Source organism: Erinaceus europaeus, chromosome 11 (genome assembly GCF_950295315.1).
Source record: "Erinaceus europaeus chromosome 11, mEriEur2.1, whole genome shotgun sequence".
In the NCBI taxonomy this organism is placed as follows: domain Eukaryota; kingdom Metazoa; phylum Chordata; class Mammalia; order Eulipotyphla; family Erinaceidae; genus Erinaceus; species Erinaceus europaeus.
The window spans coordinates 95,601,310-95,617,711 of record NC_080172.1 but is presented as its reverse complement, the minus strand read 5'-3'; the positions used below and the strand labels follow the sequence as shown (position 1 = coordinate 95,617,711).

At 40.6% G+C, this 16,402-nt stretch overlaps 1 protein-coding gene and 1 long non-coding RNA gene across 2 annotated transcripts in view; both read right to left on the bottom strand.

Moving 5' to 3' along the window:
- The window catches only part of ACADM (acyl-CoA dehydrogenase medium chain), a 30,026-nt gene extending 24,595 nt beyond the window's left edge, over window positions 1–5,431 (bottom strand). Inside the window, exon 1 of the mRNA XM_007528112.3 lies at window positions 5,224–5,431. Within this exon, the coding sequence (XP_007528174.1) occupies window positions 5,224–5,253 (30 nt within the window). The 5' untranslated portion in view covers window positions 5,254–5,431. The remainder of the gene's footprint in view (window positions 1–5,223) is intronic.
- LOC132541431 (uncharacterized) overlaps window positions 1–16,402 on the bottom strand; it is a 610,114-nt gene that overhangs the window by 25,293 nt on the left and 568,419 nt on the right. The window lies entirely within an intron of this gene.

Below are 16,402 nucleotides of genomic sequence, written 5' to 3'. Positions count from 1 at the left end.
TATCTATCATTTTTAAGAGAATCCTGACCTACTACAAGTACTACTTGTTTGATCATATTCAAAAGCAGTTTTCAAGGTTATACTAAAATACCTTCCACAAATACTTTAATTTGTATATCAAACAAGCTAGTTGCCAGATATCTGACTACCTTTTATAAAAGAACTTGCTTAAAAAAAATGAAAATGACAGGTGGGGCCAAGCATAAGGACTGGTGTAAGGAGCCCCGGCTCCCCACCTGCAGGGGAGTCGCTTCACTGGCAGTGAAGCAGGTCTGCAGATGTCTATCAATCTCTCCCCTCTCTGTCTTCCCTCCTCTCTCCATTTCTCTGTCCTATCCAACAATGACGATATCAAAAAAATCTAGAATTTCAGACAGTTGTGATTGTTGTAATGCAAAATAATACTGTGTTCTATAAATACCTAGTCCATCAACTTTGATATCCTGTACCTGTGAGCATAACAGGTATGCTTCTGGAAATCTTCCTATTGGATTATACCATTACCTCAATATATTTAACAAATTAGTGTACATCCAGGTTATTATGTGTGTGTGACATGTGCACTTAACTAGGTGTGCCACCACCCAGCTTTAAATCTAGGTTTTGTATTTGCCATAGTTACCAATAAACTTTTTTTTTTTTTTTTTTTTTTACCAGAGCACTGATCAGCTTTGGCTTGTGGTGGTACAGGGTATTAAACCTGGGACTTCAGAGCCTCAGGCATGACAGTCTCTTTGCATAACCATTATGCTATCTACGCCTGCCCCCAATAAACTTTCTTAGAATGTTCCAAAGTCCCAGGTTCAATCCCCAGTACCACCATAAATCAGAGCTAAGCAATGCTCTGGTAAATTAAATTAAATTCCTAAGCCAGAGATCAACACACTGTGATACCCTCTAGTTGTAAATTAAAACTTACTGGGACATAGTCTATTGTTGCTTTCATATATGATCCATAAAACTGTAAATGCTACTGTCCCTTTACTGATATTTGCTTAGAAAGATAAATAAGAACATTATCAGATATACATAGGTTTTTTGTTTTTTTTCTTTGGTAATCTATTTGTCTCCCATCCAACTACTAACCAGGTTCAACCCTGTTTATTTAGCTTCTCAGATGAGGCATGGCCTAGGGCGGTATGGCCAACTTTTTGTAATCTATTTGTATATTCAGTATGTGAAAATAAATAACAATCTGCACTTAACAAGTGGCCAGACTGAAAACTATAATGGAACATCTGATCAAAGATGTCAGAACAGCATACATTATATGCTTTTCATTTTAAAACATTTGATTACAGGCATTAGCCATGCTCCTTGATTTCTAGGTAGCTTTGGTAAGTTTCACACTGAAAGAAAAGCTGAATAAGATACTAAAAAACAACAGAAAATAAATTTGCTTAGGTTTTTCTAAATTGTAAAAGGAAACTATCTACTTTGTAGATGTCAACTTCAGCTTATAAAGAGAAACATCTAAGGGGCCGGGTTAACCGCATGGTTAACCGCACGCTTTACCATGCACAAGGACCTGGGTTTAAGGCCCCAGCCCTCACTTGCAGTGTGTATGTGTGTGGGGGGGGAGCTTCAGGAGTGGTGCCTCACTGCCTCTCTTGATCTCTACCTCTCCCTTCTTCTCAATTTCTCTCTGTTCTATCAAATAAAACAAATAAAGTTTTAAAAATATTTTTAAAAAGAGAGAACCACCTATATTTAAAGTAACAATATAGGCTGCCAAATTTCTTATTTGAAATAAGAAAATTACAGTTGATACCACAGTTTTGAAAAAAAAAATTACATTACCTTTCTAATTTTCACTAATTATACTTTGGATGTAAAACACAGTGTCTCTGATTCTCATAGATACAAGCAATTCTTGTTTAGTTATATTCCACAAATCACTGACTTCTCAGATTAACTCACCATGTTGTATTCCCATTTTGTTAATGAAGAAACACAGGCACGAAACAAGTAAAAGTGGTCTCTAATAAAGATAACTAGGATTCTTTTTTAAGTTTTTTAAAGCTATTTATTTCATTTGAAGGGGCAGAGAAATTGAGAAGTAATGGGAAAAGAGAAGGAGAGACAGAGACATCTGCAAAACTACTTTATCCCTTGTGAAGCTTTCCCTCTGTACCGGGGGACTGGGAGCTTGAACCAGGGTCCTTGCGCGTGGTAACATGTACTTAGCCTGGTTTGCCACTGCCTGCTCCCAAGGAGAATCAGGATTCTAATGCTATCATTCATTATTAAGAGTTTGTAATATCAACCAATCACCTACGTATACCACTCTTTCAACATATGTCTGGTTATAAAATTCTATGAAGAAAAATATCCTACAAAAACCAGACCAAGGAACTTGACTATTATGTGTGCTATGACAGTATAGCAGAAAAATTAAACCGCCAAAATATTTAAAACATTTGCTGAGACTTTCAGGAATTTTTAGTGGATTTAAAATTTACAAAAAGTCAATTCCAATTTACATATCTTTCAGAAAAAATGTATCATATAAGCCAAAGTACATGGTAGCTATGGTCCTAAAATCTGTTATTTAATTGGAGAAGTAGCCAGTGAACACAGAATATATATTATATTTGGAGTCAGGACCAGTGACTTTTAAGCTAAACTTCATAACTATATTTGAGAACTTAGATCAATTACAAACTTCTTGTAGTTTGTTTTAAAACATGGAAAATGAGGCTAATTATACTGGAGTATGTTGAGATAATTAAAAGAAGTATATGTAAAGTATAATATGTATCAAATGGATCTATTACTTTGGGTTCTGTGCTCAAAAACAATAGAATTTCAAATTTCTGCATTCAATAAAGTATTAATTCTGTAATAACAGCACAAGTACAATTAAGCACTTGCATATTTATTTTTATTATTATTTGTATTATCTTTATTTATTAGATAGCGACAACCAGAAAACAAGGGGGTAGGGGACGATAGAGAAGGAGGGAGAAAGAGAGACACCTGCAGCAAAGACTGCAGGTGGGGACCCCGGGCTCAAACCTGGGTCCTTGCACACTGTAACATGTATACTCAACCAGGTGTGTCACCACCTGGTCCCACTTGCATATTTCTTAGGAATATGAAAATCTTACTTTTCTGGGAGTTTTATGAAATACAGGGGTATAAGTTTTACGGGGTAGTTTTTTTCTGTATCCTTCTGAAAAACTCGGAATGTTCTTCTTCGTTTTTTTTCCCTGATGTTAGAGTTTCTGCCTTCACAACCCTCCCCCCCCCCACTTTCAGTGTTGTGGTAGCCAGACTTACACCTGGGTGGTAACACGGCAAAGCAGCATTATCCAAGTGAGCTGCCTCACTGGGCCAGAACCCATGAAATCCTATGATTACAATGTGATACCATATTCCAATACTACTACTTTTTTGGTCAGGGTCAAATTTTCTCAATTAACTAACTCAATTATAAGCAGCAATTTAATGGTAATCTTGTATGGCTATGCCAGTAATATTTAAGAAAACAAAATACCAATGGTAGAGACTGTTCCATTCTCAGAAGGGAGGTTGGATAACATACTCTACCTACCACCTGAGGAAGATGGGTTCTGAAATTGGTGCAACCTGGAACATTCCTACTCGTTACCACAGAATGTGAGCTCAGACCTACAGGGATGCAGAGGTAACATAGACTCCTATGCTGAATATGGGCCCCAGATCAAATTGATGGGGTCTACAGTCAATAATACTTATATACTTTTCCCATACCTGGGAGTTACTCTCTTCCCTGATCCAGCTTTTTAGCCCTTTTTCCAGCCATGACACCATCTCCCCAGACAATAACTTGGGTCCACCTGCATATCAGATGTCAGGCTCGGGCAAAAACTAGTAAAATCATGGGCCTCTTGAAATATACCTAAAACAGACCTACTAGCTTTCTCCAAAACAGAGATCCCCACTCTTCATCTGCAATATTCATCTGCCTTTAGGTTCATGATTAGTCAACAATTTGCTCAGCTTTCTATCTTAACTCTTTTTCAGGCACCAGGTTCCAGATGCTAACAGGATGCCAACGGGACCTCCCTGTGCAGACGACCCCACCAATGTGTCCTGGAGCCCCGCTTCCCCAGAGCCCTGCCCCACTAGGGAAAGAGAGACAGGTTGGAAGTATGGATCGACCTGTCAACGCCCAAGATGTACGGCAAAACAATTACAGAAGCCAGATCTTCCATCTTCTGCACCCCATAATGACCCTGGATCCATACTCCCAGAGGGATAAAGAACAGGAAAGCTATCAGAGGAGGGGATGGGATATGGAGTTCTGGTGGTGGGAACTGTGTGGAGTTATACCCCTCTCTCTTATCCTATGGCCTTGTCTTTATTTCCATTTCATAAATAAAAAGAAAGCAAAATGCACCTAGTTAGGACTAAGACACATAAGGATATATAGACATGCTACAAGAAAAAAAAAATCTGTGTGTGTGTGTGGGGGGAGGGTTTCTTTTAAGCATGTTCACAGCGTGGAAGTGACCTCCCCTATATTGCAAAAACCAAAGCCTATTAAACATATTAAATATCCCAAGGAACACACATTCATTTTTTCGGGACTCCGTAGGCACCCAAGATAAAAGTCTCTAAATTCAGCACTTTCTAGTTTACATCAATGGTAGAGTGCTGTCTACTTTTACTTTATGAGCTGGAGTTAGAGAGTTGACAGTTTGCTACAAAGAGATACTGTCCCAGTTTGCTGAGGGGGGGGGGGGCAGGGCTGTGGCTGTGACAAGACAAGACCACGTCCACTTCAAAGAAAAGTTCATTCTGAGAAAGGATGAGGTTTTTGGGGGCTGGGGTGGTGGATATATAAACATAAGGAGTGTTCCCGGGCAGGGGGTAGGGGAGGTTAATAAATAAAGTAAGTTTATTCTGAAAAGTGGAACAGAGTTAGGATACAGAGTTAGGGTTCCGAAAGGATAGAGGAAAGTGAAAAACCAGAAGAATGCATCCTGACCCACAGTGGGAGGGGGAACTTTAAAGCGAGACGAGTGTCTGTCTGCAGCAGCGGACAAAGTGCCAAGGATGAGGTCAGATGGGCCAAAAGAGACTCCAGGCCCGCTCCTTCCTCTTCGGGGCAGCAGCACCCACTTTGGGCCTGTATCTCCCTCTCCAAACAAAACAACTTCCACTCCCTTCTTGTCACCGCCAGCCCCCCCCCCCCCACGCCCCTTTGTCCCGCAGCCCGGTTCTCCTCCTCCTCACCCCGCAGCTTCGCCTCAACACTGCTGCCATGTTGTCTCCCGCGGCTGCCACTCAGTCTCCAACGCTCCGCGTCCAGCCTTGACAGACAGGGCCGGGGCTGCCGGGCGGAGCGGCCGGGTGGGGCGCGGGAGGCGGCGCAAACCCCTCGGCTCCCTCCGGGGACCACGCCTGCGCGGTCGCAGGACCTTGGAAGCAACCGCTGGCTATGGCGGGGAGGAATGGTCCTCGTAAAAGCTTTGTTTCCCTGTAGATGCGCCAGGATTTATTACGACCTTGCACTGCCTCGGGGAAGCGGAGGCTGACAGCACAAGGAGACAGGGCTTCCTTGCAGGGTGGCCCCCGGGGTCCTAATCGGGCCTCCTGGGGGCGGTGGATGGGGGCAAGGAGGACACGGCGCGGGGCAGGCTGGGAATGTGTGTGAAAGGGCACCGGGAGGGTGGGGGCGCCGGGCTCCCTCTGGCCTTCAGCTTTGACCTTTACCCTGAGAAGTCTGTCAAACCCAAATTTTCCTTTGAGAGTTCAGAGTCTACTGGACTTTCTAGCCTGGGTGCAGAGCGAAAGGGCGTTCTGTAGTTCAGAAATATGTAAACAGGGCAGGCAATGTCATCCCAGATCAAACTGACCTTTCTGGATATTCCCTGTGCTGTTTATTATAGCTCTCTCTCCTGGTTAGTGTCCTTGGAAAGGAAAGGTGACAGATGCCAGGTCAAAGTCTGTCTAAACAATTCTACTTTAACTCATACTCTTTTTTTTTTTTTTTTAGTAGAACCTGGGTTCTGAGATGACAGCTGTGACATGACAAAGCAGAGAGATTTGTAAAGCAGCCCTCCTTTGAAGGACTTTGTAAAGACTAATAAAAGCTCAAATGCAAGTCAGTGCTGTGTTTTCCATAATTCCCGGAACTTTTCAACTTTTTTTTTTCATATGAGACAGAGTTCAACTTGAGAGAGAATGTGGGTGAGAGGCTAGAGCACCATTCACGTACATGTCCCATCAACTGAAAGCCTGGTCTATTCACATAGTGATTTCTACCAACTCTACTATTACCCCGGCTGTACTGACTTTTAATTTAATAATAATAATAATAATATTATTATTATTATTATTATTATTTTACCAGAGCACTGTTCATGGTGGCACAAGGGGATTGAACCTAGGACTTTCAGGAATGAGAGTCTCTGCATAACTACTACCCCTGTCCTGACTTTTAATTTTTTTTTTGCTACTATACTAGTTTCATCATTCACCCCTAAGCATTTTTGCTTAAATTTAACAACTAGTAAATACTAACCATGATCTCTATCTCTTTTAACTGTTTAATTTCTTAACCTTATTATTATACCCTTGATGTCAGAATATTTTTTGCAACTTTGCATTCCTTTTTTTCTGAATTAAGCTGAAGTGAACTCTCTGAGGTTAAGGAATATACCTTTGAGAAAAATAAACCTTGAACCATGTGAGAAATGGATGGTCACATCATATTTTTTAAATTATTTTTATTTTGTTTTATTACCAGGGCACTGCTCAGCTCTGGCGTATAGTGGTGCAGAGTATTGAACCTGGGACTTCAAAGCCTTAGGTATGAGACGTTCTTTGCATAATGACTATGCTATCTACCCCTGCCCAGTCACATCATATTTTTTTTTAACTTTCAGTTAAATAGGAAGAAAATTGATAGAAATATACCATATGCTGATATGCTTTGTGCTAATCACAACTAACTGCATAGGTACTTGATTTTGTGGTTTCTTGCCCTTTTGCTTTTATTATTATTTTATTTATTAGAGACAGAGAAATCAAGACGGAAAGTGAAGACAGAGAGCCAGTCACCTGCAGCACTGCCTCTCCTCTTGTGAAGCTTTCCCCTTGAAGGTCCTCTCACACTGAAACATGAGCACCCAAACTGATGCACCACCACCCAGCCCATTTCCTTTTTTTTTTTTTTTTAAGTGTATCTTTGTTCTATCTTCTCTAACAGTAGTGGTAGGCATACTACATTATGCTATTTTAAAACATGATTTCATAGGACAGGAATTTAACTTTACCTCTGCTGAATCTCTGGGGATGACTTAAAATGTTGTCAACCTTCAGAGGACCTAGTGGGGGCTGCATTGTTATATGGAAAACTGGGAAACGTTATGCATGTACAAACTATTGTATTTACTGTCTAATGTAAAACATTTAATTCCCCAATAAAGAAATTTAAAAAAGAAAGAAATAAAAAATAAAAATAGAAAGGGGTTATAATCACTTTTGAATTAGAAAGCCAAAACTTGTTAACACTTCAACTGTTTACTGAAAAAAAAAACAAAAACCATTGAATAATTTTAAGATGACCTCTTAAAATAATATACCAGGTCAGTGGCTGGGAAGTGCTCCAGCTGTTAACCTCAGAACTTAACATATGTGAGGCTCTGGGTTTGATTCCAAGCATTAAAAATGCTGAAGTAGAGTGGAGGTAGATAGACTAATGGTTATGTAAAGATATTCTTGTGCCTGAGGCTACAAAGTCCCAGGTTCAATTACTCACACCATCATAAACCAGAGCTGAGCAGTGCTCTGGTAAAAAAAAAAAAAAAAAAAAAGGCTTCTTCACAGCAAAAGAAACCATTACCCAAACCAAGAGAGACCCCTCACAGAATGGGAGAAGATCTTTACATGCCATACATCAGATAAGAGTTTAATAACCAACATATATAAAGAGCTTGCCAAACTCAATAACAAGACAACAAATAACCCCATCCAAAAGTGGGGGGAGGACATGGACAGAATATTCACCACAGAAGAGATCCAAAAGGCCGAGAAACACATGAAAAAATGCTCCAAGTCTCTGATTGTCAGAGAAATGCAAATAAAGACAATAATGAGATACCACTTCACTCCTGTGAGAGTGTCATACATCAGAGAAGGTGACAGCAACAGATGCTGGAGAGGTTGTGGGGTCAGGGGGGCCCTCCTGCACTGATGGTGGGAATGTAAATTTGTCCAACCTCTATGGAGAACAGTCTGGAGAACTCTCAGAAGGCTAGAAATGGACCTACCCTACGATCCTGCAATTCCTCTCCTGGGGGATATATCCTAAGGAACCCAACGCATCTATCCAAAAAGATCTGTGTACACATATGTTCTTGGCAGCACAATTTGTAATAGCCAAAACCTGGAAGCAACCCAGGTGTCCAGCCACAGATGAGTAGCTGATCAAGTTGTGGTATATATACACAATGGAATACTACTCAGCTGTAAAAAATGGTGACTTCACCGTTTTCAGCTGATCTTGGATGGATCTTGAAAAGTTCATGTTAAGTGAAATAAGTCAGAAACAGAAGGATGAATATGGGATGATCTCACTCTCAGGCAGAAGTTGAAAAATAAGATCAGAAAAGATAACACAAATAGAACCTGAACTGGAATTGGCGTATCGCACCAAAGTAAAAGACTCTGGGGTGGGTGGGTGGAGAGAATACAAGTCCAAGAAGGATGACAGAGGACCCGGTGGGGGTTGTATTGTTATATGGGAAACTGGGGAATGTTATGCATGTACAAACTATTGTATTTACTGTTGATTGTAAAACATTAATTCCCCAATAAAGAAATTAAAAAAAAAAAAAGAAAGAAAAGTCAAATGGTCTTACTCATGTAAAGGGTATAAAGAAACTAAAAAAGGGAACTGAAAAAGTGGAATGGAAACAAACCATACTTAAACTTTCACTATAGATTGAGATTACAAAGAGAGGAGCAGCAGAGGGTTGAAAGGGATGAGGGATGTCCAATGGACTGTGATGGAAGGATATTGGCACTTTGTGGTGGGCGTGATATGTTAACACTTCTTTTTTAACAGGTGTGAAATTATACCTTTAAAACATATGTAGTCTTAAAACATACTGCTATTTCTATAAAAACTAATAAAAGCTCTTGGAACTTAAAAATGAAACGAAAAAAAATGTTGTCAACCTTAGCAATGAAAAACCACTTTCTGGTGGTCAGGCAGGTGGCTCAATGGATAAGGTGTGGGATTCTCAAGTATGAGGTCTTGAATTCAATCCCCAGCAGCACATATGCCAGAGTGATGTCTGGTTCTTTCTCTCTCTCCTATGATTTCTCATCAATATATATAAAAAATTTTTTCTATTTCTTTCTTTAACAGGACAGAGAAAAATGAGTGGGGAGGGGGAGACAGAGGGAGAGAGACATCTGCAGCACTGCTTTGTCACTTGTGAAGCTTTCCCCCTGCAGGTGGGGAGTAAATAAATTTTTTTTAAAGCAATTTTTTTTTGCCTCCAGTGTTATTACTGGGGCTCAGTGACAGTACTACAAATTCATTACTCCTGGCAGCCTTTTTTTTTTTTTTTCATTTTATTGGGTAGATAGAGAGAAATTGAGAGGGGAGGTGAAGATAGAGAAAGAGAGAAACAGAGACACCAGCAAACCTGTTTTGCCACTTGTGAAGCTTCCCCCTCCAGGTGAAGAGCTGGAGCTTGAACCCAGACCCTTGTGTGAGTCCTTATGCTTAATACTATGGGTGCTTAACTGTGTGCTCTCCTGCCCAGTCCCCAAAAACCAGTTGCTTATTCAGTGAGACTTTTGCTTTTTTTTTTTCACTTCTCTATAGGGGGATTAATGTTTTACAGTCCACAATACAATAGCAAATAGAGTATATACAGTAGTTTGTACATGAATAATATTTCTCAGTTTTCCACATAACGATACAATCCCCACTAGGTCCTCTGCCATCCTATTCCAGGACCAAACTCTACCCCCCTACCACTCACCCTAGAATCTTTTACTTTGGTGGAATACACCAACTCCAGTCCAAGTTCTGCTTAGTGTTTTCGCTCCTGTCTTGTTTTTTCAATGTCTACCTGTGAGTGAAATCATCCCATATTCATCCTTCTGTTTCTGAATTATTTCACTTAACATGATTTCTTCAAGCTCCATCCAAGATTAGCTGAAAATGGTGAAATCACCATTTTTAATACCTGAGTAGTGTCCCATTGTGTATATACACTATAAATGGCTCAGCCACTTATTTGTTTTTAGACACCTGGGTTATTTCCAGGTTTTGGCTATTACAAATTGTGCTGCTAAGAACATAGGTATACACAAATCTTTTAGAGGGGTGTGTTAGATTCCTTAGGATATATGCTCAGGAGACGAACTGCAGGATCATAAGGTAGGTCCATTTCTAGCCTTCTGTGAGTTCTCCAGACTGCTCTCTGTGAGAAAATAGAATTCCCCAAATTTAGATTAGTTCATTGAAATAGAGAAAATGTCTGAGAAACTAGATAAGATGAAATTACACTAATGCACTAATTGTTTCAGCTCCGCACCTGGCGGATAGGAATGTTTATGTTGAAACTGCATACCTTGTAACCCCTGCTTCCTCAGCTGTATGTTAACTTGTCCACTTGGCTTCTGTAAACACTGCTTGCCTCCTCCCTGTTAGATAAGAATGGATTATTCTCCTTGAAACCCTTTATCCCAAAGATAAATTAGCAAGGACATACAGACCACCCCAACCATGCAGACCCCCCCCCCCCTTCACTTTTCCCTTTTAAAGGAGGGTGAATTTCAAGCCTGGTTATCTCACAGGGAGGGAACCAGATTTGGTACTGGCCTGGGATCACTCAGCTTAGGTTTGTCTTTGTCTTTTATCTTTTGTTGTTGTCTCTTTGTAAGTGTGTGGACTGGCCTTATTTTCACTCTTTTAAACTTAAGAATAAATTCCTTATACTGCACTTATATATGGGAGTCGTGTCAGTTTGTGTGGGTTCGGATCAGAAGTGCTCTTACGTTTGGCAAGCCAACCAGGAGCTTTAAATTTAAAGCTTTCTGACCGACCACAACAGCCTACTCAGGTTTTGCTCTCTGTCAGATCTCGAACTGATTCTCCTTGGTCTTGTGATAGCTTTGATCCTTGTTGTTCCATATGGAGTAGTTTTTCTGACTAACCACCCCAGATATAGGCTACCAGCTATACCCCACTTCTCCTACGGCCTTAGCAGTGGTCTGATTCTTTGTACATTTGTCTTTGTGTGTGTTAATTGCCCTCCCTATTTTACTTACAGCTCGTCCTCTTGAATGCTGTTCTATCCCTTTCAGCTAAGTCCTTCATGAGGAGATTGGTCTGGTCTGAGATAACTGAAAGTTTCTAGTCAGGGCCTCCCCTGGCATAATAAAGCTGTAGAAATCTATAAAAGGAAACTGTCTTGCTGTCCTAAATTCACTACTAGCTTGACTTTGATGTATCTATTCAATAAAGCCTCTTACTCATAGTCCTCTGTGTCTGTGTCGATTGTGGAAGTCAGATTAGAAATGTGCTTACACATCTTCCTCTATGTCCTGTGTTGGCCTCAGTTTGTCTTAGTTTGCAATGAGTATGGTCAGAAACAAAACCTAACGTTTGGTACCCTAGGTGGGACATTTAAAGCTTTCTGACCACCCAATGTGGCTGAGTTTCCCTGTTGTTTGTTATCTTGGTCATTGTTGTCCTGGTCATCCTGGTTGCTCTCCTCTTCTCTTAGGGTTTGGTTTCTGTTACTCCCTCCCCAGGAGAACAGGCTCCTGGTCATTTTAGCTTTCCTCTTTGGAGTACCTGTTTCCTGGCCTTTTTCTGTTTTGGTCTGAACCTGGCCTGATTTTCATCTTCAATGTTCTTCAGCGCCCTCTTCTGACTAGCAAGTTGTGTTTTGTGGATGAGTATTTTGAATGATTGAATTCTTTGGTGTGTGACCCATTTTGGAGGGGTCTTGTTCAGGGTACTCTGAAACTTGGTTGGCCTTACGTGGAATGCTGGACACTGCAAGAGTTTCCATTAAGGCGGGCTGGCTGGAGACATCCAGAAACAGTCCTTGGCCCTCTTAGGAGAGGAGAGAAGCAGAGGGAATTTGTTTCCTTCTCTTAGTTTTTTCTAGGGCTAGTTAAGGCTGTCCTAGAAGCTGTAGACCAGAGAAAGAAATCTTGGTGTATGAATGTGAAATGTTTTGTCTTGAAAACTGTGTGAGTGAGAACGGCTTAGCTAAGACAGTGCAGATCTGAATTTGTGTTCAACCAGATATGTTGCTAAGTTGTGCTTGTACTGGTTAAAAGCTTTTCTTTTTCCCTAAGCAATCAGCCTCAGATATCTAAAAGATACTACAAAAAAACAGGTGATTATGATATGTCTTGGTAATAAAAGTTTTCTCCTCTTGTGTGTTATAGACTACATGTTTATATGTGTGTATTGGTTTTATGGCCTGAGAAACATTAATTTTAAGGTTAAAAGTGTAAGTAACTTTGAAGCTACATTCTTATCAGACAAAGTTAAAGAAAAAAGAAAAAAGAGTTTGCAACACAGTTCTTATGTGGTAATATAAAAGTAAAGTTGATTTGCTAAGGTAACTGAGGATTTAAAGTAAAAGTCTACGTATTTAATGTGACAATTTTTCGTCTCCAAATTGAAATGCAAATTATCTATGTACTTAGCTGAAAAAGTTCTGGGACATTTTGGAGGGCCCCCAAAAATGCCATGTGAACTGTTTTGTGGAAACTGGTCCACAGCAAATTTGGCATTTGTCCGGCACTGTAAATGTTCTGAGAAGCATTGTCACTAATGTGTGTTAACTCTCTAAGTAACTGGAGTTTGTTTAAAGTAAAATTTAGTTAAACTGAACTTGGTTTGAAGATCCTGGCTTACAGGGATTGCTACAGGAGGTTAAATAAGATAACCTTTAAATTTATGTTCTTTAAAATTCAAACAGAGCCTCTTATGGTAGGTATCACATACCTAGGGTGTGTCTCAATCTTGACTGTGTGACAAATGGCAGAAAGGTTATTAAGATGTAAAAGTTTCAAATAGCTTCTCAACTAAAGAGGTAGAGCTGGCCTGGGTGAGTGAGATAACATAATGCTTATGTTAATGATTTCCATGCCTGAGACTTTTGCTCTGGTTTTCCTCTTTATATCTTTCTGCATTTAAAATTTTCTGGTTTGTTTTAGGACACTGTCAGACATTTATTCTTGATAAATTAAGTTGGTATGTGTGTTTCTGGTCTAATAAAAGATTTGATATTTGGCAAATCCTGATTCAGCAAAATTATTTAGTCTAAAATTATTATTTTGAGGTTATATAAAAGATTATTTTGAACATTTAAGCTATGAGGTTTATTTTAGCCTTTTTAAGTTGCCATATCAGAGTTTTAGAGTGTAAAATCTACTAATAGAGTTTTATATCAACCCTTACTTATAGCCAATCCAAGGGTGTGATAGCTTTGTGATGAGTAAAGATCCTAGCAGCAAACTAAGTTTTAATATTGTGCTTAAATTGTTTAAGTGGTTTAAAAATCATGCTAAAGAAATGGCAATCATTTTATCATGTCAACATATTGGGTATTGACTTTATATAGTATACTGGTATACCTGTTTGTTAAAAGGCCTTCTAAAATTATATAAAGCTATATAAGCCAATTCTGGTCACTGGATTTTTGTGAACTCCTAATTTGGTTTTGTGCATGTCTTGCTGGTCACAAATGAACGACTGCAGCTGTGACAACCCTTCATTAGTACCACCAGTTTCTCCTAGGGGGTCTCCAAGGGGAAACAAAATGCCCCACAAATCCTTAGGTGAGCAAGGTTGTGCAGGGGCCCACAGAGAGCCCCTCAGTGTTCTTAGAATGCCTCATGGAAGCTTGCTGTATATACATTCCAATTTGCTGGGAAATTGTGCAGATACAGTCACATCTGCTATGTTGCCCCCTCAGGCTATTGCTAGTTCCCGAGAGTTGGGACATTCTCAGAGAGCCTGTTCCTCCATGTTGTGCCCTCAGGGCATTGTCAATTCCCCGCGATAGTTGGAGTGCTTTGGTTACTCCTCCCCCTTCCCCTTCCTGCTAGAGTTATTATCCTACTCTGGAGTGCTATGGTTACTCCTCCCCCTTCTCATTCTCGCGAGAGCTATTCCCATAAAAGCCCTTCTTCTTCTGCACCTCACTCTCTTGCTGGCCCTTCACTTCGGTGATTAGACGCAGGGAAGGTTGCTGCGTGAGGCAGCCATTTTTGCTACCTCCATGTGACCCAAACTATTGCTTTCTCACCCAACTCTGAGGTGCCAGCACAAATAAAGGATTGTGTTCCCTTTCTGCTCCAAACCTCCTTTTTCTGCGTCCCACCGCTGCAAGTGATACAAGTAACCTGGAAGCCCCAGAGAATAGAATGGCACTGAATTTGTCCTTTTGTTGCTCAAATCCACCCCAGATATTAGAAGAAAGTTACAGAAGACAGAAAGATTTAAAGGAAAGCTGACCAGTAAATTGGTAGAAATTGTTCAGAGGGTTTTTAAGAAGTTGGCAAATGTTTTGAGATTGGACTTTGAGAAGAAAGAAAAAGAAAGTTGGGGCAGTGCCCAGAGGGAAAAGAAAAGTCAGAAAGATTAGGCTAAGGGTAGGGAAAACATCAGTGATTTTACTGCAAAGAGAAAGGACACTGGAAGAAAGATTGTTTTATCAACAAGCCATTTAGACTGCTTGTGGATTAATGTAAAGGCATAAGCCAGGGAGTGCTGACCCAAAAACTTGGGCCATGGCACAGACCCGTTGCCTATTTGTCAAATATTGGACCCAGTGGCTGCTGGATGGCCAAAAATGCCTAAGGACGATAGCACCTGTGGCACAGCTGATAAGGAAAGCAGATAAGCTATCACTGGGGCAAGTCAAATGCCCACCTAACCCACTACCGAGCTCTGTTCCTAGATCAGCCATGAGTGAAGTTCAGCACCACCACTAGCCTGAACCCTGCCACCCTGATGTTGGAGACAGATCCTGAGCCCACTCCCCCCCCCCCCAAGCATGACTGCCAAGAGGTATGCCTTCACTACATGGCATGTGCATGGAGAACATGGGGAGAGAGGATTCCTGACCTCCACTGGGATGATCCAGCACAAGGACCAGATACTGAACCTACTGGAGGCTACATGGACCCTGAAAGAAGCAGCCATGATCCATTGTCCCGGGCATCAGAAAAGAAACTGGAGGACAGCAAGCAGGGCCAGCCTTGGTGTTGATTCTACCAGGCCCCTGCTTCCAAAGGACCCTGGATACAGTAAGGAGAAAGATAAAATGGACGAGATTAGGACTAGGGACTAGGGAAAGAAAAGGTGAAGTAGATTAGGAAGTAGATTTTATAGAATTGAAACCAAAGACTTTTGGGTATAATACTTGCTGGTATTTATAGACACATTTTCAGGTTGGGGAGAAGCTTATCCAATAAAGTCTGAGGGGGCATGGATGGTGACCAAAAAATTTAGATAAAATAGTGCCCAGGTGGAGAGTTCCCCCTCATCATAGGTTCTGGTAATGGTCTGGCATTCATTGCTACCATGTCTCAGTTAGTGACCTGAGCAATGGGAGCAAATTGGAAATTTCATCGTGCTAATGGGCGCCATATCTCTGGGCAGGTAGAGAGGTAAATTAGACCCTAAAAGAGACTTTAACTAAATTAACCCTTGAAACTAGTGGATAAAAAATAGGAAAGCTTTCAAGGAAGGGTTGAGATACAGAATTCTGGTGGTGGGAATTGTGTGGAATTATACCCCTTTTACTCTATGATCTTGTCAATATTCCCATTTTATAAATAAAATTAAATAAATAGTATATACATACATGGGGGCAAAGCCATGGACAAAATTTTCATCAAAGAAGAGATCCTTACACCGGTGGTTGCACTTGGTGCCATGTGCACTTAACCCGCTGTGCTACCACCTAACTCACCAAAGAAGAGATCCTGATGGCCAAAAGGTACATGATAAAATGCTCAAAGTCGTTGGTTGTCAGAGAAATCCCACTAGATCCTCTGTCATCCTTCTTGGACCTGTATTCTCTCCACCCACCCACCCCAGATTCTTTTACTTTGGTACGATATCCCAATTCCATTTCAGGTTCTACTTGTATGTTTTTTTTTCCTTCTGATCTTATTTTTCAACTTCTGCCTGAGAGTGAGATCATCCCATATTCATCCTTCTGTTTCTGACTTATTTCACTTAACATGAATTTTTCAAGGTCCATCCAAGATCAGCTGAAAATGGTGAAAATTTCTTTTCTTTTCCTTTTTAACCAGAGCACTCCTTGGCTTTAGTTTATGGCGGTGTTTGGGGTAGGGGAGGGGGCTTTAACTTGGGACTTTGGAGCTGCAGGCATCAAGTGTCTTTGCA